The following is a 25,269-nucleotide window of genomic DNA, read 5'->3' on the forward strand; positions in this document are numbered from 1 at the left end:
TAATGACCACACATAGGGCTTGATTCAGAGATGACACTGATGCTGATGTTGGTGAAGTTGAGCGACTGTTTGCTCCTGCGCTTGTGCGAAAAATCCTGAAAATCCCTATAGCGCAAGTGTTCCATGAAGTGTACGCTGTTGTGTATGGGATTGCTGGCATTAGGAACAGCGAGACAAAAAACCATGGCCGTTCCTGGGTGGTGACTGAGAGGTGGCCTCAAGTGTGTGCAAAAAAAAGCCCATCTCATGGGCGTGTCAGTGAACCAAGTTGCGTTCTCAGACGCAGAGCTGGAGCCACAGAGGCCATGTTTAGCCAGAGTTCTGAAGGAGGCACTGCATCTGCTATAGGCTGGTACAAGGGTTTATGGTGCTGGCAATGGTGCGCTGATTGTGGAGTGTTCAGAACGGGATGTAGTCAGGAAGCCCCACGATCGAAATGCCAACCGTTGGCTTCCCGACAGTGAAATCCCGGCATGGGATTAATAATAGGCGTCTAAATACTGACACCTATCATTAGCCCCATGCCAAAATCCCAACACCCGGCAAACCGATCGTAGGTAAGCTGGACGTCGGGAGCAGATAGCTGCGGGGGGAGGGTTAGGTTTAGGGTCTCCCCTTTTTCACACCACAAAGGACTGTTTTTTTCCCACCAGCACTGAGATAGTGTAGATTCCAACGCCCCATATGTACAAGACACATTTTACATCTTACAGGTGCACAATGCACAAAAGTACATTTGTAAGTGTTTCTATTAATATAATAAAATACATAAATACATAAAAGTGATATGTAACAAAAGACTGACCGAAAGTCCCCTCACTCATATAAAGACATAAATGTACCCCGCACAGTGTTCTGGCAGAAGATGGGGAAAGATAAAATGGATGAAGGGAGCGGTTCCTCAGCAATAATAAGTTATATATTGAAGTTACGGGGAAATAAATCCCAGGACTATTGTAAGAGTGCCACATGCAATGTGATATCCTCTCAGTGACCACTGGCGCACATAAACTGGTAGTACATGGCAGCAGTCGCTGTGGTTGGTGGAAACCCTCACTGCAGCTTCCAGTAGTACATTACACCTGGTGTAGTATACACAGTGTGAATATATTATGTATACTGACTTTCTCAGAATATAGCCACCAATATCCTCTCTCCCACTAGATGTCTCCATGCAGGAAATGGAGAAGCTAATGTCACTGATGCTGGGAGCCGCGGTTCAGGTAAAGGCACACTATCCTATATCCTTTTTATGTACAATTTGTAAATATATTTGTAAATATTACTTTAGTTGCACATTGCAGAAATTAGATTGACGGGAAGCATGACAAATAACAAATACAGTAGGGGTTGTGAATAAAGGAGTATAAAATAATTACAGTGTTAAGGAGTACAGAGTGACATTAATGATATACTGTATGTGACACATGATTATAAAACAGTCAGTATCTATGCAAGTTTGTTCGGGACATACTGTGTGTATGTGTGTGTGTGAATATATATATATATATATATATATATATATATATGGGAGAGAGAGTGTCGGGGAGACGTAGTTAGCCTTGAAAAGTGGAGAGAAATAAAGTACCAACCAATCAGCTCCTAACTGTCAGTTTACAGGCTGTGTTTGAAAAATGGCAGTTAGGAGCTGATTGGTTGGTACTTTATCACTCTCCACTTTATCACTTTTCAAGGCTTAGTACATCTCCCCAGAGAGAGAGAGAGAGTGAAAGTGTAAAAACCGCGGCATTCACTTGTCCTTTAAAGAAGATTTCAGACAATCCGTGTCATCATCCAACTTTTCAACCTATTCGACTAAACATGTTTCAAGAGGAAACTTAACACTGTGATAAACTGTGTTAAACATGTTTAACACAGTGCACTGACACATTTATTATTGTAAAACTGTGTTAAGTTTACAAAAAAAAAAAAAAAACTTGTAAACTACAATGTACTACATGTGCGTACAAGCCCTTAAAGATTGATAATCTTTGCAGGCATTTCATTAAAGTTAGAGATATACTGTAGCTTTTGTCCTTTCAAATCTAATTTATTTTGCCGTGGGGTAGGCTTATTTTTTTATTATAAATTCTTTATTTTCAAATGATTTGGGCTTTTTTTGTGTCTATGTTAAAATTATTATCTGTTATTTAAATGGTGCCACAAAAGATCTGCAGCATTGTACATAAGGGTGAAGCTTACAACATAGTGTGTAAGTACAAAATGGTACAGAAAAGAACATAACTTTACATATATACATAATTATATAAAATCAGTAAAGACCTTGGGCCAAATGTAATAGGGTGAGAGTTTAGAAAAGTGAGAGTTTCTGACACTTTTTAAACTTTGCCAATGTAATAGAGTCCAAAAACAAAGTAAAAGAGCGAACTTGCATGTTTTTTTAGACTTAAAAAACTCTCAAGATTTAAAATCTCATTCAGATGTTTTCCCATTTTGAAGATAAAACTCAACCAATGTGACAGTTTACTGCTAAACTCTCACATTTTCTAAACTCTCACCCTATTACATTTGGCCCCATGACTTCCACATGGAAGTTCACATATTTCCCAACCTCCTAAGGGGACATAAACACAGCCAGTATCGTCCAAGTATTAAGGAATTGTCATTGTAAACTGACATACACATTCACTATATAATTATCTCTATATGCAAAGTGAGTCCTAGGCCTCTTTAGCGGCCCATACACGGTGCGATTCAAAGTTGGTAAGATGTGTTGTACGATAGCCCTTGAAATTCTTCCCTTGAAATTCTTCATACGATGTGGTCAAATGGTGTACAATTGATTGTTACTATATGATGCACAGAAGTGTATTACACATTGTACTCCAGATCGTAGATCTTACTGTTTTGCTGTAAGATGTACGATCCAACTATACGACTGCAGGGATGCGCATTGGCATCGTATACACACAGAAACTACACACGATGTGCACGATTGAACGTTACGATTGAACAAAATTGTGCACATCGTGTAAAAAAATTGCACCGTGTATGGGCCGCTTTTCACAGACCTCCAAATATTTTTTAATTGCTAGTTATTAAACTAGAGATTAGCCGCTGCTCAAGTGGACTTTTTACTGTCTTCCCCCAATAACTTCTTCCATCTGTATCTCGTAAGGGCGATGGTCGCGAAGAAATAATTGGTGGTATCCGGAGTCTGGACCTGGATTTCCAGACTAAGCTGGCAGAGAAGATACAGGAGGTGACACTGAAGTATACTGTACCTTAGCTTACTTTCTTTACAAATGATCGTCTCTTCTCCTTGTTATGCCTTAATCTCTGTTTCCATTGTTTATAGTAATAATTCTTTTTTACAAGCAGTTTCTCCACTTTCTTCTCTTCTATGAAGATGACTCAGGATTCTCAGAAGATATTATCGTTACCAGGGCCAGAGCTATCTCACCTCTCCCACGCTGACCTGGAAGACTTGGTCCACATGTTAGGTGCTCACCTCAGAGACGTCCTGAGACAGAGGGATGACGCTCAGGAGGTAAGGACACTATATAATATATTAGTTATAGGACCAATCACCCTTCCTCTTGTTCAATACATGGTCTTGTAAATACTTGTCTTACCATTAACTGTTATTAAAAGGGCCTATTAATTTTGTTAATTATGTGGGGCCAGGTGTCCCCTATAATTAAGTATGGCTGCATGCACCAGAGCAATTCAACATTGGTCCGGTGTGGAGATCAGCTGTCCCCACAAATCCTTTCTGTCTGGCTCGGCAGTGCTAGTGGCATGCATGAACTTGGGTTCACACTTGCACAACTTCTTGCAGAAGGAGCCGAGCAGTGGTGAAGGGATTCGAACGGATCTCTCTTCGCAACCGGTAATGCTTCCCAAATGGAAGCAGTGGGGTTGCAGGAACAAACACCATCTTAAGACGGTGAAGGTTCCTGCAGTGCGGCATTCACGCATGTGCAATCTCTAGCATTGCGCCCGTCTCTGAATCAGACCTATGTTGTTAATCTTTTTCTTTTCTTGGTTTTACATTGGATTATGGAAAAATTTCCCTCAAATTATCAACTTAAAAAACAAAACTAAAGGCAACCAATTTCTTATTGTTTATCACTCACTTAAGTGAATCACTTTGTAACTCACTACTAGGTGCATAATTTTCTTCACTTTTCACTATTCAATTTACCTGCACTAACCATTGCAGATCTCTGCTGGGTGAGAGCTGCCACCAATTAATATTTGGAGAGTGTTATACTGTATATAGAAATAGTTTTTTGATTTATTGCTGCTACACTTCATGTTTTAGGGTGATACTATATATATATATATATATATATATATATACTGTATATCAGAAACACTACAGACCAGGAGCTGTGGTGATCAACGTTTCAGTTATTGAACTTTTGTTAGGATCAATTGATCCTGACGAAAGTTCAACAACTGAAACGTTGATCGCCACAGCTCCTGGTCTGTAATGTCTTTTTTTTTTGTAAGCTCTTTTTATTGAGCAAATCACAGAGAAAACAGTACATTCCAATATTCAAAAATAAGGATTAACACATAACATACTTTTATAATGGGAACTGTACTATTTCAGAATAATAATATGATATAATAGAAAATTTTCTCATTATAAGAAAAGAAGGAATATAGAAGCAAGAGAAAAATCTTGCAGCAACGGTGTGGCAATCCGTTTAAAAAATAGAGAAAAAATAAAGAGGAAAAAGGAAAAGAAAGACTTTAGGAAAGACAAAGGAGAATAAAAGTAAAAAAGAATGGGTGGACTCCATATAGGATCACTTTCTTTCAAACTAAACATAATAGAGAAAAAATATAAAAGGAAAAATTAATTGTTAAATGGAGAGGAAACATTTTGGTATGTCAGCCAAGGGGACCATATTTTATCAAAGGTTTTGGATGTATTACGTAATAAAGCTGTCATATATTCCATCTTGTATATATACCAGATACGTGATAATATTGCCTGCATCGGAGAGGGATGAGGGTTTTTCCAATCCGCTGCAATTTGGCAGGTCATACCAGACACTATATGTCGGAATAACCTATTCTGAACCCGGGACAGAGAAGGCAGATCCAAGAGAAGTAGAAAATGCCGAGGATCAGAGGGAATCGTAATATCAAAGAGGTGCGAGAGGAGAGCGAGAACCTCCTGCCATATACTAGTTAGTTTGGGACAAGTCCACCAGATATGCAAAAAACTGCCCTATCCACCGCAATCCCTCCAACATCTATCCGAAGCATCGGGAAGCATTACTTGTAGCCGCGTGGGTACATAATACCATCGGTATAGCAATTTATAAACATTTTCCTTAATTTTGACGCAAATAGAGCTGGTGGCAGCATTGTCCCATATCTCCGTCCAATCCTCAGCATCTATAGAGTGTCCCAAATCCCGTTCCCACGCTAACTCATGAGGGTCTCGATTGGAGCTTATTTCTTCCCCTAGTAAGGAATAAATAGTAGAAATAAGACCCCTAGTGGAGGGTCTTCTCCAACATAAAGACTCAAAAGAAGTCAAAGGTCTGCTAATCAGAATCGAGCTAATTTTGGAGTGGAAATGTCTAATTTGTAGGAACCAGAAAAAATCTTTGGATGGAACTGCCACTCTATCCCGGAAGTCAGAAAATTGTGGGAAATTAGTATCTATAGTGATATCATTTACATAATAGATATTGCTCGATGACCAGGCAGTAAAAGATGACTTGCATAAACCAGGGGGAAAAGATGGATTATGAAGTAGTGGTATCAAAGGGGACGGGGCTGGAGCTAACTTAAAACATCTATTGGTTAAATCCCAAATTGCTAAAGAACGGGAAATTACATGGTGAGAAGAAACTGTCCGGGGACGATGAATCTTAGGTATCCACAAGAGGGAGGATACAGTAGCCAGTCCCAGCTCCTCGGCCTCGATAGCCACCCAGACCTTCCCCGCACCGAAGTTACACCACTGAGCACAATGAGAGAGCTGCGCAGCATAATAATATTTTTTAAAATCAGGAATACCCAAACCCCCACCCCTGGAAGGCCGCTGAAGCAACTTTAGTCTGATCCCCGGGCATTTCCGGTTCCATATGAAATATGAGGTTTGGTACTGAAGGAATTCGATGACCAGGCAGTAAAAGATGACTTGCATAAACCAGGGGGAAAAGATGGATTATGAAGTAGTGGTATCAAAGGGGATGGGGCTGGAGCTAACTTAAAACATCTATTGGTTAAATCCCAAATTGCTAAAGAACGGGAAATTACATGGTGAGAAGAAACTGTCCGGGGACGATGAATCTTAGGTATCCACAAGAGGGAGGATACAGTAGCCAGTCCCAGCTCCTCGGCCTCGATAGCCACCCAGACCTTCCCCGCACCGAAGTTACACCACTGAGCACAATGAGAGAGCTGCGGAGCATAATAATATTTTTTAAAATCAGGAATACCCAAACCCCCACCCCTGGAAGGCCGCTGAAGCAACTTTAGTCTGATCCCCGTGCATTTCCGGTTCCATATGAAATATGAGGTTTGGTACTGAAGGAATTTGAACACGTATGGAGGAATGTAGATCGGAAGGGTCTGAAATAGATACAAGAGCCGAGGGAGAACGCTCATCTTAACTGAATGTATTCTACCTATCCAAGAAATAAAATAATTGGACCAGTCACACAAATCAGACTTAATACAATCTAGAAGGTGGGGAAAATTTGTCTGAAACAGCTGATGATGATGATGATGAGTTAAGAAAACACCAAGATATTTAATCTTTTTTTTATGCCAGGTACAAGGGAGCATGGCCTCTAGGGTTTGCTTTAGGGTAGCAGGGATATAGAAATCAAGAACTTCAGTCTTGGTAACATTAATTTTATAACCCGAGTGTTGGGAATATGAATTTATTTCCTGTAAAAGTGAATTTAGGGATCGAGCTGGGTCAGTGAGAGAGACTAAAATATCGTCGGCATATAATGCGATTTTACATTCCGAGGGGCCAGTGGATACTCCCGAGATAACTCTATTACAACAGATCTTTGCCACCAGGAGTTCCATAATAAGAGCAAATATTAAGGGAGAGAGAGGGCAACCCTGCCGAGTACCGTTAGTTATCCCAAAACTAGAGGAGTAGACACCATTAACCGAAACTCGTGCTGTTGAGGAACGGTAAAGTGCCACAATGCCATCTAAAAATTTGCCTGAAAATCCCATTTTGTCTAGGACAGCAAATATGAAGGGCCAGGAAATACGGTCGAAGGCCTTCTCCGCGTCTAGAGCTAAAATCAGAGAAGGAAGTTTCCTTTTATGAATAGAATGTATCAGATCAATGGCCCGTCTGGTGTTATCCGATGCCTGACGTCCAGGTATAAACCCAACCTGATCCGGATGTATCAAATAAGAAAGCAAAGGAGCTAACCGAGTCGCTAAGATTTTAGCATAAATTTTCAGGTCGACGTTTAATAATGAAATCGGTCTATAGTTAATACAATGAGTAGGATCACGATCAGGTTTAGGGATCACTACAATGTCGGCCCGAGTTATATCAGGAGCAAAAGAAGCGCCCTCCAAAATATCATTAAATAGAGATGTAAGATGTGGGGCAAGTTCCTTTGTAAACAGTTTATAATATTGGGCAGTGAACCCATCAGGGCCTGGGGCGGCAGAGGAACGCATTGATCTAATAGCAGCTATTGTCTCTTCATCTGAAATACGGTCATTGAGAGTAGATAATTGGGATTCTGAGAGCCTGGGAAGGAAAGTAGAGGACAAATATGAGCGCACCCCCTCGGCTCCAGCAGAAGTGGGATAAGAAGAATCTGATAAGTTATAAAGGGAACTATAAAAGGTCCGAAATTCCTCAGCCATAACCTCAGGATCATAGGTTAGAGAACCAGAAGACGGAGAGTGTAATTTGTCTATCGCACCTAATGCTTGTCTGCGACGCAGTTTATTGGCTAATAAAGAATCAATTTTGTCAGATTTATCATAAAAGCGTTGACAACGTTTTTGCAAGATAAGCGCAGCGCGACGAGACAGAAGGGCATTAAGCTGACCTCGTAGTTTCTCAATTTGGGTTAGCACGGAGGCGCTAGGGGATGTTTTATGTTGAATCAATAGTACTGAAATTTGTGACTCAAGGGAATGAATTTCTTGCGCAGCCGCTTTCCTAACCACTGAGGTTTTAGAAATAAGAAAACCCCGTATAGTAGCCTTATGGGCTTCCCAGAGGATACTAGAGGAAATATCAGGAGAGGTATTCTCCTCAAAATAGCGGGTCATCGCCAATTTTATTTCTAGCAGAGCGGGGGGATGTTGTAAAAGGGAGTCATCAAGACGCCAGTTACGCTTCCTACGAGGAGAGCGATGTACATCTAAAAGAATATAGACACCTGCATGGTCTGTCCATGTAAAGGGGGAAACACCGGCTTCCGTAACCAGAGAGGTAATAGTGGAGGAAATGTGGATCATATCTATCCAGGAATAATGTTGGTGTGGAGCTGAAAAATGAGTGTAGTCTTTGCTGTGAGGATGTTTAAGACGCCAGATATCACTAAGGCCATAATGTTTAAGGGAGGCCAGGAGAGTACGAGAAGCTCTAGGAAGAGACATCCCCGAGGAGTTTGAAGGTGGGTTCGATCTGTCTAACAGGGGGTCAATAATGGTATTAAAATCCCCACACAGAATAATATGGCCCTGCGCAACTCTGCTAATACGCCTGAACAGAGAATCAAAGAATTGGGGCTGGTCTTGATTAGGAGCGTACACTGACACCAGAGTGAAAATCTCAGTACGGAGAGTACTGATCACTATAAGAAATCTACCCTCTGGGTCTCACAGTTTTAACGTGGACAAAAGGGATATTACGCCTAATTAAAATGGCTACCCCACATTTTTTACAATTCGCTGAAGCAAAGAAGGTCTGGGCAAACCACCTACCTCGGAGCTGAGAATGCGGGCCCGTAAAATGCGTCTCTTGTAGAAATGCAACATCGGCTTTCTCCCTCCTACAAGCCCCCAAGAGAACAGTACGTTTCTTAGGAGAATTAAGACCGTTTACATTAATTGATAGCAATTTAAGAGACATGGAAAAATATATAAAGAGGTGCTACAGACATAACACACAGATATAATGAGTCAAAAATTTGGCCCAAATAGAGCCACCCTTAGGGACAGAAGGAAAAAAAATTGGAAAAAAACAGAAGAGAGCCACAGAGAAAGAAAGGCACACACACAAAAAAAAAAAGTGAAACAGAGAACCCATTTGGGTAACAACCCTGGTAAATTGGGTCCCAATCAAGGACCGCAATAATATCAATCAACATAACATTAAACAAAAATATTAAAGGGAGCATGGGGGGTAGTGAAAGGACCGTCCAATAGAATCAGGACTGCCTGGACCCTTAAATATAAGATCGGCTAAAACCAAATCAAACAAAAATCCCTGTAATACAGGGATCATAAACCTGTGTCAATATATAGAAACAAAACAAAACAAACAAAAACAAGTCGGAGTCGGAAGAAGATTAAGCTTGGCTAATAAATCTTGACCTTGAGTGAGGGCCTTGACACTATGCACAGTGTTGTTTGCTGAAACCTGAAGCATAAAGGGGAATCCCCAGCGATATCGGATTTCATGCTGCCATAGAATCTTAGTGACTGGCTGAAGATCCCGCCGTTTCTGAATAGTAGAAGGAGCCAGGTCCTGGAAGATTTGTAACTGCATATCTTGGAAAGGTATCACTGGAGAGTCTCGAGTAGCTAACAAGATCCTTTCCTTTGAACGAAAATAGTGCAGGCGAACTATGATGTCTCTAGGAGGTTGAGTAGGAGAGGGCTTCGATCGGAGTGCTCTATGGGCTCTATCACATAAACAATCTTCATTTGTAAGGGCTGGAACTAAGTGTTGAAAAAAGTCTTTTAGAAATGACGGTAAGGAGGGACCAAGGACTGATTCTGCTATATTACGGATACGTAGGTTGTTGCGACGAGAACGATTCTCTTGGTCCTCATGTCTTTCTTTGAGTGTCTCCACCTCATCATGAAGTCTAGAGAGTTCTTTATCAAGACGATTTTGGGAGCGGCATAAGTCGTCCGATTTAGATTCCAGCGCTTCCGTTCTGTTGCCAAGAGATGTCAATTCTGATTTAAATTCTGTTATAGCTTTTGACAGTTCTTGCTTGAATGCGGATTGAACTCCCTCCAACAAACCAGTCATAACCGCTTGAATTTGAGGATCAATACCAGCTTCGGATGAGCAAGGGGAGGAGGGGGATTCTGGGGGTAATGACGAACTCTGTGAACCCTTGGATTTAGATCCGAAAAAATTTGCAGAGGATGGTGGAGGTTTCTTACCTCTCTGCGACATAGTGAAATAATACAAATAAAAAATAAATAAATTAAAAAAAAAACCCACGGTATAAAAATTGAGACACAGGGCTCTACAATAATAATCCAGGCAAGTTGGGTGATAATATTAAGCGAACATCTTTAACTCCAGAGAAGCACCATCCAGGAGAATTTTAGCCTCAGAAAAAAGAGTGTGAGAGGCTGGCAGAAAATATAATAGCACATGGAGGTTCGCTAATTGTGGCTGCAATTAGTACTTGATGTAATTATCACAGAAGACCACAAGAGGGAGCCAGCGTAGAGTAAATGGCAAATATCCACCAGCACAAAAGTAAAAAATGTCAGGGCAAGTAGCTGATATGGATTGAACCTGTTAGGCTAGTGAAAAATAAACTGGGTATGTGTAGGTGGTCATATAGGAGCTCCAGACATAGAGAGAAGGGCCAACAGGTCACGTGACAATGGAGCAGGTGAAGCAGTGGTATATAGAGATACAATATAATCTCCCATCAGGGACTCACCACCCTCCCCTTACTCCAGGGAGTCACAGGCAGCAGATAGCAGATATTCCTGTCAGCAAGCGGGGTTGCACTGCTAGTATCCCAGCAGCAATAACCAGCAGCAGCGTGGGAGGAAATCAAAGATGGCTGCCGGAGGCTTCAGGACGCTGGGGCTTCCTCCCAGAGATGTCTCCCGGGAGTCACCAGAAGCAGGAACACCAGCCCTGACACAGCAGCGGGGCAGCCGTGGCTAGAGGGCCGGAGAGGGGTCACGCGGTGTGCGGCAGGGAGGACTCTGTCAGGCGCTCACCACAGAGACGACGACGACAGAAGTCCACAGCCGCCAGTCTGTGCGTTCCAGGCCCCGGCTCAAGGGGCAGCAGGCCAGCTGCAACCCGCGGAAGCGCCTACTGCGCCTCCCGATTCCGTAGCTCTCACCCGCTGGGCCAGTGACAAGCCAGGGGAAGGTAAGCAAGGGTCCGGAGGTCTCCGCTGTCCGGGATGGGGCTATAGAGGCTAGATTTCCTCTGTGCTGGCCCGGAGCTCTAACGAGATGCGGCTTCCTCCATTAACGGTCAGGCCACGCCTCCCATGTCTTTTTACTTAAGTTCTGAGTGCCGCACTTTGCAAGTTGATGTTTATTACCTACGCGAGGGCACCAAACACAGTTATATTTTATATAAGGAGTGCAGAACCTGCAGAACAATTGGGTCCCGTGATGTAGGCTGAAGGCTTAAATGCATTGATAACTCCATGAACCAAAACCATTATTATTTATGAACTATGATGAGTGATTTTATGATGGTGAGTGCTGAGTTTCATGTTTCTATTTTTATGTGTATATATATATATATATATATATATATATATATATATATATATATATATAGACAAATACAAAGCCAGCACTCCACATAGACTTGTATACTTGCCCGGGTGCCCTCTGTAGTTTGTGAAAACTAAATAGGATAGAAATGGCAGCGGCACTCCCAGGACATATAATGTTAAAGAATGACACCACACTGGGGTAGTTCAGTCCGAACTACCCCAGTGCGGTGTCATTCTTTAACATTACATGTCCTGGGAGTGCCGCTGCCATTTCTATCCTATATATATATATATATATATATATATATATATATATATATATATATATATATATATATATCTGTTATTGCTCAGCAGTACCAGGGCCAGTGCTAGGCTGTGCTGGCCCAGCGCTGTATACAGTTGCGCTCCGGGCGACGGACCGGCTTGCCCGTGCCTGGAGCCGCTACTGAGCAGAACTATTTTACAAAGACAGTAGTGTCATCTAATATTGTGATGTATATTTTATATTGTAGACATTGATCCCAAAATGTCTTTGTATACAATATTTGCAGTTTTTCAGGGATTAACACAAAAAGATACTTAGGGCTACTAACTTGTGAGCAAGCCACTTAACCTACAGTAACATTTTAAGGTTGCAAGTAACATGAGCAGCGGCTCTATGATATGTAGTATTTATTTTGGTGAGCAATCTACTAGATTGACATGTATACTGCAACGTCATGAGTCAAGATAAGCTGCCTGAGTAGTGATTAATATATAGATTTTCCTGCAAAATAGATCTTGAAATATATGTCTATGTATTTATATATGCATGCATATATAACTGTTTGCATTCGGGTATGCAAAATAGTTATATATTGTGTATATATATTTATATAATGTGTATATATATATATATATATATATAATTATATATATATATGTATATATATATATATTTATAAAATTTAAATACATATATTCATTTTGGACTTGAGGGGCCTTTGCAAATTCCAATATAAAATTTTTTGTCTCCATAGTTTATGAACAGTCACTAAAAGTATATTTGTCCCAAATTATATTTATATCCATCTAGTAATTTTTGGCTTGAGGAGTCTGCACACTGCACGAGCCGAGAGTCAAGTGTCTGTTTTTTCCTTTATTGCTTCTCTCCCTGATGTCACATTGAGATAATACATACCTCAGTTTCTTTCTAGGTGACTAAGCTATACAATATTGATAACACATACATGCACATACAACACATATATTCGCTTGATGGCGAAACGAACAGACAAACAAAAATTCGGAATTATTTTTTTTTTTTCGCTTCCATCGTTCATGCACAGTCCCAAGGAGTACATTTCTCCCAAAAAAATTTATGTACAGACACAACCATTACAACTTTACTGTGTATGTATGTATATATATATATATATACATACATACACAGTAAAGTTGTAATGGTTGTATATATATATACAGTATATATACAAAAAAATTCTAATTCAGAGGGCACTCACCATATCAGAAGGTAAACAGTTATTTTTATTTGTTACATACCACCAGTGTCAAAATATTCAGGCTATGTCCGACGTTTCGATCCCATGTGGGAACTTTATCAAGGTAAATAGAATGCCACAGAATGCTCAAGCCATCAGAAAATGTGCTACTTACCAGGTGAGAGCCATGTGATTAATGCCTAGTACACACACCATGCTGGAACACAAGCCCCATTGGCCCAACCCACCTAGGAGGAATACAGCCAGGCTTCACTATCAGGCAACAAATCAGCAAGGAGGACAGTCACATGTTGTAAAGGTCACATGGGGCAGACACCCACTACATCACCATACAACACAATTCATAGTGAAATCTCATCATCAATGATAACTGCAATTATACCATGCAGCCAAACAACATTAGTGCATCTGTCCACAATACAAGGTACAGCAGTCACAGCATAAAAAGGCATGCAACTGTAGCACCTCATTCTATAGACAGGCAATAACACATCATGCGTGTTTGACAGACACATAACGGGAGTTCATTCTAATCACCAATAGAAAAACAGCATAGGTATCTCTAGGCCAGGGGTAGCCAACCTCGGTCCTCGTGCGCTACCAACAGTTCACGTTTTCCAGACCACCTAGCTTGTGCACAGGTGTATTCATTACTAACTAACATTTGAAAAGATCAACAGGTGGAGGTAATTATCATACTTGTGATTCTGTGAGGAGACCTGCAAAACATGCACCGTTGGTAGCTCTTGAGGACCAGGGTTGGCTACCACTGCCCTAGGCAACATTTGTAAACAAAAGTGTGTGTGTGTGTGTGTGTGTGTACAGTATGTATGTATGTGTATATAGGAAAGTTACTGAAACCTTGCAGTGTAATTCTCCTTGTCTCCAAGTGAACCATGAGGCAGTATAATTAATTTTGACAAGAGAGACAAGCAGTGATCAATGAGACGGCAATAAAGTTGTATATGTATTTTATTTTATAGGAAATAAACAGTTACACTAATATTATATAGACATAAATATATAGATGAATCAAAAATAAATATTTCATCCATCTTTGTTCTAAAATCTAATTTATTAAACTGTTTGTTACATCCGCCATCTCTTTACAGTGGCTATCTATACTCCGATGTGACCAGCAGGCCAGACCCATTGATGCCAGGTTGCAAGCAGTATCCCAAAATGTGATCTCTGAACCCAGTACATGGCAGAATCACTCGCTGCACATTGCAGACCTACAGAGTAAACTACGGCGTGTACGCCTGGAGCTGTAAGTGATGTGTGACTGTACCAAGAGCAGGATAGGTAGAAGAGCTCAGTCATGATGTTCATGGACCTTGTACTTGTCATAGGAATAACACATATCACAATGCCATCTTGCAGAAGGTCATGTTAGATGGTTTGTAATCTCTGTCACATGTAGTCCTTGATGCATCAGCCCCACAACATGTAAATTAGCATGTTCTCATGAGAGGGAATAAAAACCAATTAGCAGCCATGTCTACCTGCTGGACTTTTTCCTCTCCTGACGCCTAATGGCTAATTCTGCCATACAACCAGGGGCAGAACTATGGGAGACAATGGAGGCGCCTGCCGCCGGGCTCCAGCTCTGAAGGGGGCACCTCCTCCATTGTCCACAACATATTCACCCCACTTAGGGCTGTAACTATGTACCTTGTAACATCATGGCCCTTCACGGCACCTGAGAAACCACCATACACTAGTGGAGAGCTCCATGTCAGACCATCAGCTGCTGTCTTCGTCTATCTAGAGAGCCTTGTCTTCATGCAAATTGCTACATTACAGTGTCAGCGGCTGTGACAGGGGGGGCACCAAATTATAACTTGCCTCCGGGCGTCTGGGATGAACTTACGCCACTGCATACAACTGCTATTATGGACTTGTCTGTTTTATAGAAAAAAGTGTTTTATTAAGTTTAAAGGGGTGGAGAGCTCATATTTACAGCAATTTCCTGACTGTTGGGTGACTAAAGATCATTTTCTGCTAGGAAATGACTGGTATTCTTTTACTGGTAGTCAGGCGTTTTCTTTTACAATTAATATGATAGCCAGGTGCATTTGATGATGTAAGACAGCAAATGTGTACAAATACCCGTGTAATAAAATCTAGGACTTTAAGATACAGTTTTTGTAATTTCCACCATGATAATTGCCTGTGGGATCCACATTCATGCAAAAATATTCACATCCCCATTTTTTGGAAGCAGTTGCCAAAATCATGATGTAGGCATGGACTTATGTACTAGTCATTTGTGCATATTAAATATATTGCACACCTGGGGTAAATTTACTAAGAATCGTGTCTGGCCGTATTTAAACACACTGTGCAACGCTGGGATACGTATGAGTTTTTTGTGACCAAATTCACAGATTTACTAAAAATTGTGTTTGCTTGTCTATTTTGATTTGATGGTGATACTGATCGTGTTGTATCGTGTACAAACTCAGTCATATTGGCCCCTTCTCAACAGACTCCATTGAGCACTGCACAGATAAGTGTCATCAGTGCAGTGCTGTTGTGTGTGAGCAGTGTAAATAAAAGGTAAAAAATAGAAAATAAATCGGTGTAGGGTCCCCCCAAAAAGCATAAGCAGCCCCAGACCTCTGAGCCCATTCTGGTGCTGGAAATTCTGGGGAAAAATGGTGTGGGGTTCCCCCGTATTTCCAGTAACCAGCACCGGGCTCAACCAGCCGGGGGTAATGCCATAGCAGGGACACACACATCACGCAGTTCTCCTTGCCAAAGCATTATCCTGCCCTAAACTTTTCATCCCAGCCCTGGGATACCTCGGAAAGTGGGGACCCCCCAAAAATGTGTCCCCCCTCACAAGAATACCCCAGGGCTGGCGGTGGGTCAGGGTTAATGTTGAAAGATAATCATTATTATTGTTCTTTACAGTGGGACTACTGGTCCCAGCATGCCTACCCCAGCATGGTGGCACTTGGAGAACCACAAGTGTTACCATGCCTTGACAGAAAGTGCCCGGAGGCATCTGTATCCCCACTGTGAATTAAATAAAAAAAAAATAAAGACAAGACTCACACACCAAATATTTTAACTATTACACACTCATGCGCACTCACACTACATATTTACCTACATCATGGCGTGGTCGGTCCCCTTCTCCAGGTAGGGATCCAGGGGGCTTGGCAAAAAAAACAATCTGAATACCTTAATCCACAGACATAGAAGCACTGTATGTACATAAGGCCTGATTCATTACGGATCGCAGCTCCGTAATCGCATGCAGGTCTGCTGTGAAAATATGCTAATGAATGCTATCGCAATGCCGTTGCACTGCCAGCATAGAGATGCCCACTGCCTCCCACTACCGCTATTTCACATCCGTAATACCTTGCAGTTCTGTGTACACATCGGTAACATCGAGTACCATCGGCCCTTCACGCAGAATTACAGCAGCCCTGACCTTACTTAGAAATTGCTTACCTTGTCGCACACTGTAAATACTCGAGCTCCGCATGCCATCACAATGGCTAGTTTAGACACGCCCATGTAACGACGTTCAAACACACAAGCATGCCTACGTTTCTCCAACCACTCCTCCGTCACCACCCCCAAACGCTGACTACCTGTCACTCACTCTGCGATGGCTTGCTGTGCTCTGCGTAATCGAAGTGCGATCACAGTGTAGCCTTCGCTCACGCGCACTGCAATGCACGTGCAGTACACAACTGTGTGCGTTTATGCAGTTGCGATCCATAATGAATCAAGCCCATAGTGTAGACTTGGGGTAGCCAACCTCGGTCCTCGAGAGCTACTAACAGTTCACGTTTTCCAGACACCCAGCAGGTGCACAGACGTATTCATTACTCACTAATACATTTGAAAAGATCCACAGGTGGAGCTAATTATTTCACTTGTGATTCTGTGAGGAGACCTGGAAAACATGCACTGTTGATAGCTTTTGAGGACCAGAGTTGGCTACCCCTGGTGTAGATACAGCGCTTCCCAGAGTATGACAGGACCCACAAGGTTTCCTGCACTATATACACAAAAGCACTGCACAGATCTGACTTATTTGTGCAGTGCTTCAGCAGAACATGCAGCTCGCAGGCAGGCAGATGACTTGTACTCCTGTCTATGGAAAGTACTCGCGTGTTGGTTCGACGGTCTATTAACATCTATTTGCGTGTTTGGTTGCCTATGATTGTGTTTTCGCACCAGTGTGTTTGCCTTTAGTAAATCTCTGAGTTGCAAAATCGGTGGAAACTCGCACAGGAAAATGCAATCTCGGCCAGACGCGTTTCTTAGTAAATTTACTCCCCGTACTCTTTTTGAAAAGACACTTTATGAAATGTATTCATTACTTACTGTTTGTAAATCGACATTAAAGCCGTAGTTGATTCACAGATATCTTCTCAAAGCTATGGCTTCCTGTGAGTAGCATTATAGAGGGGTCACTTTTATATAAGATCTAGCTCTCCTCTATTTCTGACAATCCGCTGATTCCTCTGTTCTTCAGAATTTACAAGGGGATGAGATGCTGTCAGCAGAAGGGTGAAAGTAAACTGTTAGGGTGCCCAAGCCATTTGAGCCACTGCTAGTGACATGGTACTGTACATTGTACTTTCAAGTATACAGTTTGGGGGAGATGTATCAAACCTTGGAGAGAGAAAAAGTGGAGATAAAGCACCGACCAATCAGCTTCTAACTGTCACTGTACAGGCTGTGGGCGGGATGCATGACGCATAGCACTGAGAATGTGATGCATCCCGCCGGTCATCGCATGCATGCAGTCATTGGTAACGCGGTATGCATGACAATCACCATAAAGGACCGCTCTCTCGGTAAGAGCGGCCCTTTGCGATGGAGGGACTTCCGGGTCTATGACCCAGAAGCCCCTCAGGATGCGCGTGCCGCAGGGGGGTGCTGGGAGGAATCCGATCGGATCCCTCTTACAGCACCCTGCGGAAAGAAGCCCATAGGCTTCTATGGGTAACGCCATCAGGAAGATGGAGCTTGCCACCACAACCAAGCATCGCATTCTGGGGCTTGGTGCATATGAGAAATGCGGTCAAACCCGCATTTTTGGGGTTAGAGCGCATTTGTCGCCTTGCCGCATCCCACCCACAGTTTGAAAGAAGACAAGTATGAGCTGATTGGTTGGTACTTTATCTCTCTCCACTTTATCTCCCTCCAAGGATTAGTACACGTCTCTCTTTTGTGAATAAGGAGCTGCTACTTGGTGGAGTTCTATGATACAATAGGCTAAGAAGGTGCACAGTACATCATTTACAGGGAAAACATTTAGCAGGTTGCACTAATACTTATTGTAATCAGATCACTAGTAATCACTCAGGTGACTAGTGCACTGTAAGTATAACATAGAGCAGATTACTGTGTAATGTTTACCTCTCTCTTTCTGTTTCCAAAGGGAAGAAAAGTCTGAGGAATTACTTGACAGTCAGCAGCAAGTGCAGCTGCTGGAGGTGGAGTTAAGGAAAATGCATCAGCAGGTACAGTATAATATCTAGATCACAGGTTCTCAAACAGTGCATGTTTTCCAGGTCTCCTCACAGAAACACAAGTGAAATAATTAGCTCCACCTGTGGATCTCTTAAAACATGTCAGTGAGTAATGAATACACCTGTGCACCTGCTGGGTGATCTGCAAAACATGACCTGTGTGGGGTCCTGAGAACCGAGTTTAAGAACCACTGATCTAGATGATGATGTAAGTTATATATTCATCAATCCTTCCTCATTGTGTCATCCTCCCTTTGTAGCATATAATTATAGTGCCCGCTCTTTTTTTCCTTGGGGTTATATACAGTGGCGTCATGAGGGTGGTGCGGGGCTGTGGGCCTCACCCGGGTGTCACCCACGGAAGGGGTGACACCAAAATGCCATGACAGGAGCCGGGTGCTGCAGCGTGACATTCCCCTGCAGCACCCGGCTCCTGTCATAGAAGGAGAGCCGACAGTACTTACAGCCCAACATCTCTGGCGATGCTGGGATGCCCCCAGAGTGAAGTAATCAGGATCCCCCGTGAGGCCATGCCCTTTATTTTAGGTCATGCCTCCTTTCAGACGCGAGGGTGCCTCCGGCGCACAGGTATAGTCAGAGTGCGCACCGGGTGTCACCAGACCCTTTGACGCCTCTGGTTATATACCAACCAAAAAAAAGTGTGAGGTGCCATTTTTATTTTTCTCTAATAGTCTTACTATTACAGTATGCACCTTTACCTGTCCAAATTGTGATTGTCAACATGCTGACTACATCCCTTGCTAATAGTTAGCTACGTTACTGGAGAGATGTGGAGTCAGAATAGAAACGCCATGGGGACGATTCAGTTGTTTGTACTGTAGCACCTGTAGCTCCCGTCTAAACTGCACAGGAGCCATTCAGTTGCTTTGCACGATCCGACCCAAGGCTGCATTTATTGCTGCTTCATGCGGCTAATCCCGTGCATTCTCTCATGAGAAAAGGGCTGGTCACGCAAACAATTCAATATCTCTTGTGCAGTTTAGATGGGAGCAACCAACAATTGAATTGCCCCCATATTAAATGTATGTGCAGGAGCATTCCTAAATGATGGTCATTTAAATAGCTGAGTTACTAAACACACAAGTGGATAACACAGAAGCGCTCAAACTGATAGTTCTCATAAAATAGAGTGCAGTAAATATATATGTAACCAGGAGAGGCAGCAATTCGCATTCTATAGTGTTAGTATGACTGGATTACGTGTGATACGGCTGAACCGTTGCCTCTCTTATTTGCATATAAATTTACTACACACTAAGGGGCATATATCAAAGCTTGATGTGAGATATATATCACCAACCAATCAGCTTCTAACTTACATTTTGCAGGCTGTGTTTAAGAAATTATAGTTTGGAGCTAATTGGTTGGTGATTTATATTTCACAATTTTTTTTATCTCCCATCAAGCTTTGATACATATGCCCCTAATTCAGTTAGTCTACTTGCACATGAAATCTATTTTTAGGAAAATATAAAGTTTCAAGTATTTTATAATTTTTTCTTTCTCTAACATTTAACGTTACTTCTATTGCCATAGCAATGCACTGATATCTTAGTTCCTTACTCTTTCATAGGTCCGTGAGTTCTCTCAATTGGCTGCTCTCTCTCGTGGTTACCGTGATGAGGCTGATGCACTGAGAGAGCGCTCGCGACGCTCGGAAGCCCAAGTAAACACTCTCACAGATAAACTGCGCACCATGGACATCTACCAGCGTTCCTTGCAGGTCTGCCAAGTCAAGGCGAATAACATAAATATATTCCTAAATTATTTATATATGTATATGTGTCTATGTATGTATGTACAGTACTATATATATATATATATATATATATATTATATATATATATATATATTATATATATATATATACAATAGAACAAACCGGCACTCCGTGTTAGCTGGCTATATACCTTGCCTTGGTGCCCTCCCCGGGGGTTGTTATCCTCCGTGGCAGATAAAACAAAGTATAGACGGCGGCACTCACAGGTCTTTCACTTCAATTAACGTACAGGACTCCTCAGGGAAAATCTCGAATAAATGAGATTTAAACGTTGGAATATGACCTAAGGAGTCCTGTACGTTAATTGAAGTGAAAGACCTGTGAGTGCCGCCGTCTATACTTTGTATATATATATATATATATATATATATATATATATATATATATATATATTATATATATATGTATATATAAATATATATATATTTATTTCTGTGCCACCAAGCTAGTTCTGTATTGAGATATTGAGACATACAGTTGCTGAATATTATAATATTGGATACATCACTGGGGAGAGAATGTAATGTGTTATAATAAAGCACTTTACAAACATTTTTAAGCTAAATAACAAATGTGGAAGCCAGTGATATTTGAAAGCAGAGCCTTAATCTGGAGTCTACTTACAGGAGGAGAAAGAATTCACAAGGAGTCTACTGGAAGATAAAGAAGTGTTAGAGCATCAGCTTTCTGCAGAAAGAGAGCGTTCTGAGAAACTGCGCATGTGTGAGAGGGAAAAGCACTCGCTAGAAGAGAGACTCAAGAGAGCTGAAATGGTATAATATTCATACATTATATAATATCCCAGCACAATAAAATCACCTTTCTCATATTTCCATGTATTAAACATGAGAATATTTGAGTCATTTAAAAAGCCTGTTCAAGACTGGATGAAGTATGGAAATGACACTCAATTGTCTTTCCCAGAACTTTTGAGAATGATGTGCTATGTTCTGTGCTTAGATGTGTATCATCATCATGCTCTATGTTAACTTGTATCTGGACATCCGACATTTGTCCGTATAAACAGCAATATAGGCCCCGGTTCTGTGAGCAGATTATAGGAAATGTAACTACAAAGATTCCCTTCACTTTTATGTTAGATGAATGATTCATTATAAACCATTGGCGTTTTCTCACATCTTGGATTCCAAACACACATTAGCCCACACGTGGCAGGTTAGCAGTGTATACTGATTTATTATTCTATTTTCCTATCTTCTGTATGGAAATGGTTTAGGAGCCTTCAGGTTCATTGTCTAGCCTGGCTAAGATTACTATGCTTAGAAGAATGATTGAATTTTGGGTGTTGGACAATGTGAAACCCTCTAATTTCTGCTCTTTTGTGTACGAGTGATCAACCAAGATTCATTGGTTCCGTCTAGCTCAACCCCCTGACACCGATAAAGTAACTACTGGCTCATGTAGCTACTATACCGCACCCCATCCACCAAAATATTACAGTAAATGCTTTATGTACCCTTTATCCTTATTTATTTTACCCCACTGCCAACACTGAACAAAAATGTGTTTTATTCCTGAAATTCTGAATTGTTTAGATTAATTTAATTTAATTCTGAGAATTGATCGTGTTTGGGGAGCTCTCAAGCTGATTTCTTGCTTTACATAACTATAGTAACAAGGCCTGATTCAGAGATAGTTGGCGTATCTACATGTGCACAGGATCTGCTCTGCGCATGTGCAGGTCTCTTTCTGCGACTACGGTCACGGTGCCCTTAAACCGCAGTATAATTGACATGCTGCTGCCGATTGGGGGTGGGAAATGGATGGCATCGGTCAGCGTTCCTGAAAACGAGGGCGGGTCGGCCCCATTTTCTTTGAGTGGTGAGGCCAGTGTCTGAGTCTTCCAATGCAGTTTTGCTGGCCTCGGCTATTGAGCTGAGACAGCCAGTCTGAGTAGCCTTAGGCTTAGTTAGATGGCCAATGTTGTGACTGATGGTCGCAACAGTGATCTGATGCTGCATCTTCGGATGCAGCATTTGGATCTGTGATGCCTTATTGTAGTGGGCGTCTTTTATCCTCAGATGCCTCCTGCAGCATTAGTATAATTTGCATCAGTGTCTTGTTCATCGTAGCTGCATATCATGTTGACATGCCCTTATCATAATTGGCTGCATCTATACACCCCTCCAACCTCAGTTCCGGTCTCCTTGGCGTATGGAATTGTAACTAGTGTAAAATGCTACCGAGCTGCCAAGGCAAACAACGCACATCACAGAAAGACGCACATCACAAAAAGACGCATATGTGCCGGTAAAAAGAGAGCAAATTGAGTAGGCAAAAAGGCGTAACCTTCGTTTACATTGAACTCTGATTGAGGCCTTGTATGTCTTATTGGGAATGCCTTGCTTATTTGTTATTTGTATCTTTTCTTTATGAGACTGAATCTGTCTTGCAGGAGAGAGACTCAGAGTCGCAAAGAGTGCAGTGCCTGCTCCAGGATAACCTAACTTTAGCAGAGGAGATACGAATACTAAGGGAGGAGGCATCTCAAGTTTGGGAAAGAGTGTATGAGACCGAAGGAGAGACGGTCTCAAAATGGGAAAGAGAGCATGTCACTTGCTGGGAGAGACAGGAGACAGATGTTGAATGTAAGTATTGATAATTGCAATATGAAAATTAGAGATGTGCGGTCCGGTTTCCGTGGAAACTGAATCCGTGGAAACTGAACACACCCGAACTTAGGGGTTCCGGGTTGAACCAAGCCAGGGCTCAGGTCTTCATGCCAGGCTCAGATCCCAAAACAAGGGAAAGTGGCATCTTCCTGGTGCGGGATCTCGCGTGTTTTGGATTGCATATTAAAGTCCCTTCCTTGTGTTGAGCCGCCATTTCACAATGGAGACCGGAGGGATAGAGTGTTGGTATAGGGGCACTTTGTATGCAAAAAAACAAAAACGATTAGGAGCACTGTTGTGTTAAGGCAGGAACACTGTGTACTGTGGGCTGGCTGCAGCACTCTGTGAGGCACAAAATAAATGCCATAGGAGTGGACTGCAGCACTGTGTTACTTAAAAAGTCTACTGGGGCACGGTTTTATCAAACAAAAAAAAGACTATTATAACGTCATCGTTACTATTAGGGTGCCACCCGGCTTATACTCTGGCACTGTGAGGCAGTTTGTTGAGTGTTTTTGCACAGTAAAAAATAATAAAAATAATATAAAACTTGTGCATTCAAAAATATAACTTAATTTTTAGGGTACCACCCAGCTTATACTAGCGGCTCTGTGAGGCAGCTTGTTGAGGGCCTTCAGGCACTGTTACATTTTTTAAAATAATATAGCACTTGTGTGTTAAAAAATATTATGCCATTAGGGTGCCACCATTACTAGGGGTGCTGTGAGGCACTATGTTGTGTGCAGGGCCGTAGAGAGCCAGCCTGGGCCCAGGGGAAGGGGCGTGACCTAATCACTGGATGTGTGGCCATGCCCCATTCGGGATAAAAATAAGAAAACACATTTATTTGCGGTGCTACCCATCAGGGAGGGGGCGCTGTGACCCCCTCAGCCCGGCGCAAATCCAGGCGGGGGTGCGGTGAGTGTGATTGCTCCCCCACCACAGACAAAGGAGACTGCTGCTACAGTCTTCCACTGCAGCCCAGCACACAGCAGCGTGTGCTGGGCTGCTGACAGGTAGAAGGGAGGGGGGGTGTTGTCGGACGCGGTCCCTCACCGGGCCCCTCCAGTAATTAGTGCTCACTCCCCTCCCTCTCGGAGCCCCTGGTTGTGTGTTCAGGCACTGTTATCAAAAATTAAAATGATAAAACTTGTGTGCTAAAAAATATAACATCATTAAGGTGCCACTCTTATACTAGGAACACTGTGAGTCGATATGGATCAGTCGATAGAAGAGCAGGAGCAGCAACTCAGTACTAGTGCTCTGGCAGCAGTCATGGTAGTACTTCAACATCTACTAAGGTGGTACAGGGGAAATAAAGTTTAAGAAAGGGCACCTGAAATCTAAACAATATTTCTCAATGTTAAAATAAACATCACCTCTAATAAGAAAGGGAGAAAATACTGCTGAAAGACTTAAAATTGGCAATTTTCCATCCACAAAATCACACACACTGGTGGTGGTCCTGCTAATGATGTTTCATGCACTAAAATGCCTATTGCAGAAGCTGTGGCCAAATATAGTCAGGCATCTTCTAAAACCTCACAGGAAACACCTCACTCTAAGGGGTATATTTACTAAAGTGTGGGTTTTTAAAAGTGGAGATATTGCCCATAGCAACCAATCAGATTCTAGCTATTATCTTCTAGAAGGTGATAGATTAATGTTAAGTAGAATCTGATTGGTTGCTATGGGCAACATCCCCACTTCTGAAAACTCTCACATTAGTAAATATACCCCTAAGTGTATCCACGAGTGATATGGGTGAGTCTGATATTTCTGACCCTTTACTCTTAGAGAAGTCTCCTTCCACCATTTCTGCACCCTCTGCAAGTGTGGGAATGAGCAGCAAGTAAAGATGGTAACATAGAAATTGAGGATGCTGCTGTGGAAGTGCGACAGGGTGGGGGGATATTTGTGTATCTGACACTGATGAGGATGTTGATGATGTTGTTTGTGTCAAATAAAGTCAACCACCACTTTTGGAAAAAGCTAAAAAATTTGGTAAAATAATAAGAAGCAGTCCAGCATCAGCTAACTCCTAGCTCTCAGCTAGATCCCAGCTCATGTAATCTCCACCGCCAACACCTTCATCATCAATCTCCTCATTAATGCTTTAATAATCGAAGGTAGTCCTCCTGCATCCAATTTAGGAAGGCTAGCGGGCTC

The 25,269-nt window shown here is 42.1% G+C and overlaps 1 protein-coding gene across 1 annotated transcript in view; it reads left to right on the top strand.

Annotated features, from left to right (window-relative positions):
• The window catches only part of CCDC88B (coiled-coil and HOOK domain protein 88B), a 102,020-nt gene that overhangs the window by 41,740 nt on the left and 35,011 nt on the right, over positions 1 to 25,269 (top strand). The window contains exons 5-12 of the mRNA XM_088480095.1: positions 1,165 to 1,223; positions 3,140 to 3,223; positions 3,371 to 3,511; positions 14,272 to 14,429; positions 18,576 to 18,657; positions 20,261 to 20,410; positions 21,094 to 21,240; positions 22,884 to 23,076. Of these exons, the coding sequence (XP_088336221.1) occupies positions 1,165 to 1,223; positions 3,140 to 3,223; positions 3,371 to 3,511; positions 14,272 to 14,429; positions 18,576 to 18,657; positions 20,261 to 20,410; positions 21,094 to 21,240; positions 22,884 to 23,076 (1,014 nt within the window). The remainder of the gene's footprint in view (positions 1 to 1,164; positions 1,224 to 3,139; positions 3,224 to 3,370; positions 3,512 to 14,271; positions 14,430 to 18,575; positions 18,658 to 20,260; positions 20,411 to 21,093; positions 21,241 to 22,883; positions 23,077 to 25,269) is intronic.

Source organism: Taudactylus pleione, unplaced genomic scaffold (assembly GCF_031769625.1).
Source record: "Taudactylus pleione unplaced genomic scaffold, aTauple2 ptg000250l, whole genome shotgun sequence".
Classification (NCBI taxonomy): Eukaryota; Metazoa; Chordata; class Amphibia; order Anura; family Myobatrachidae; genus Taudactylus; species Taudactylus pleione.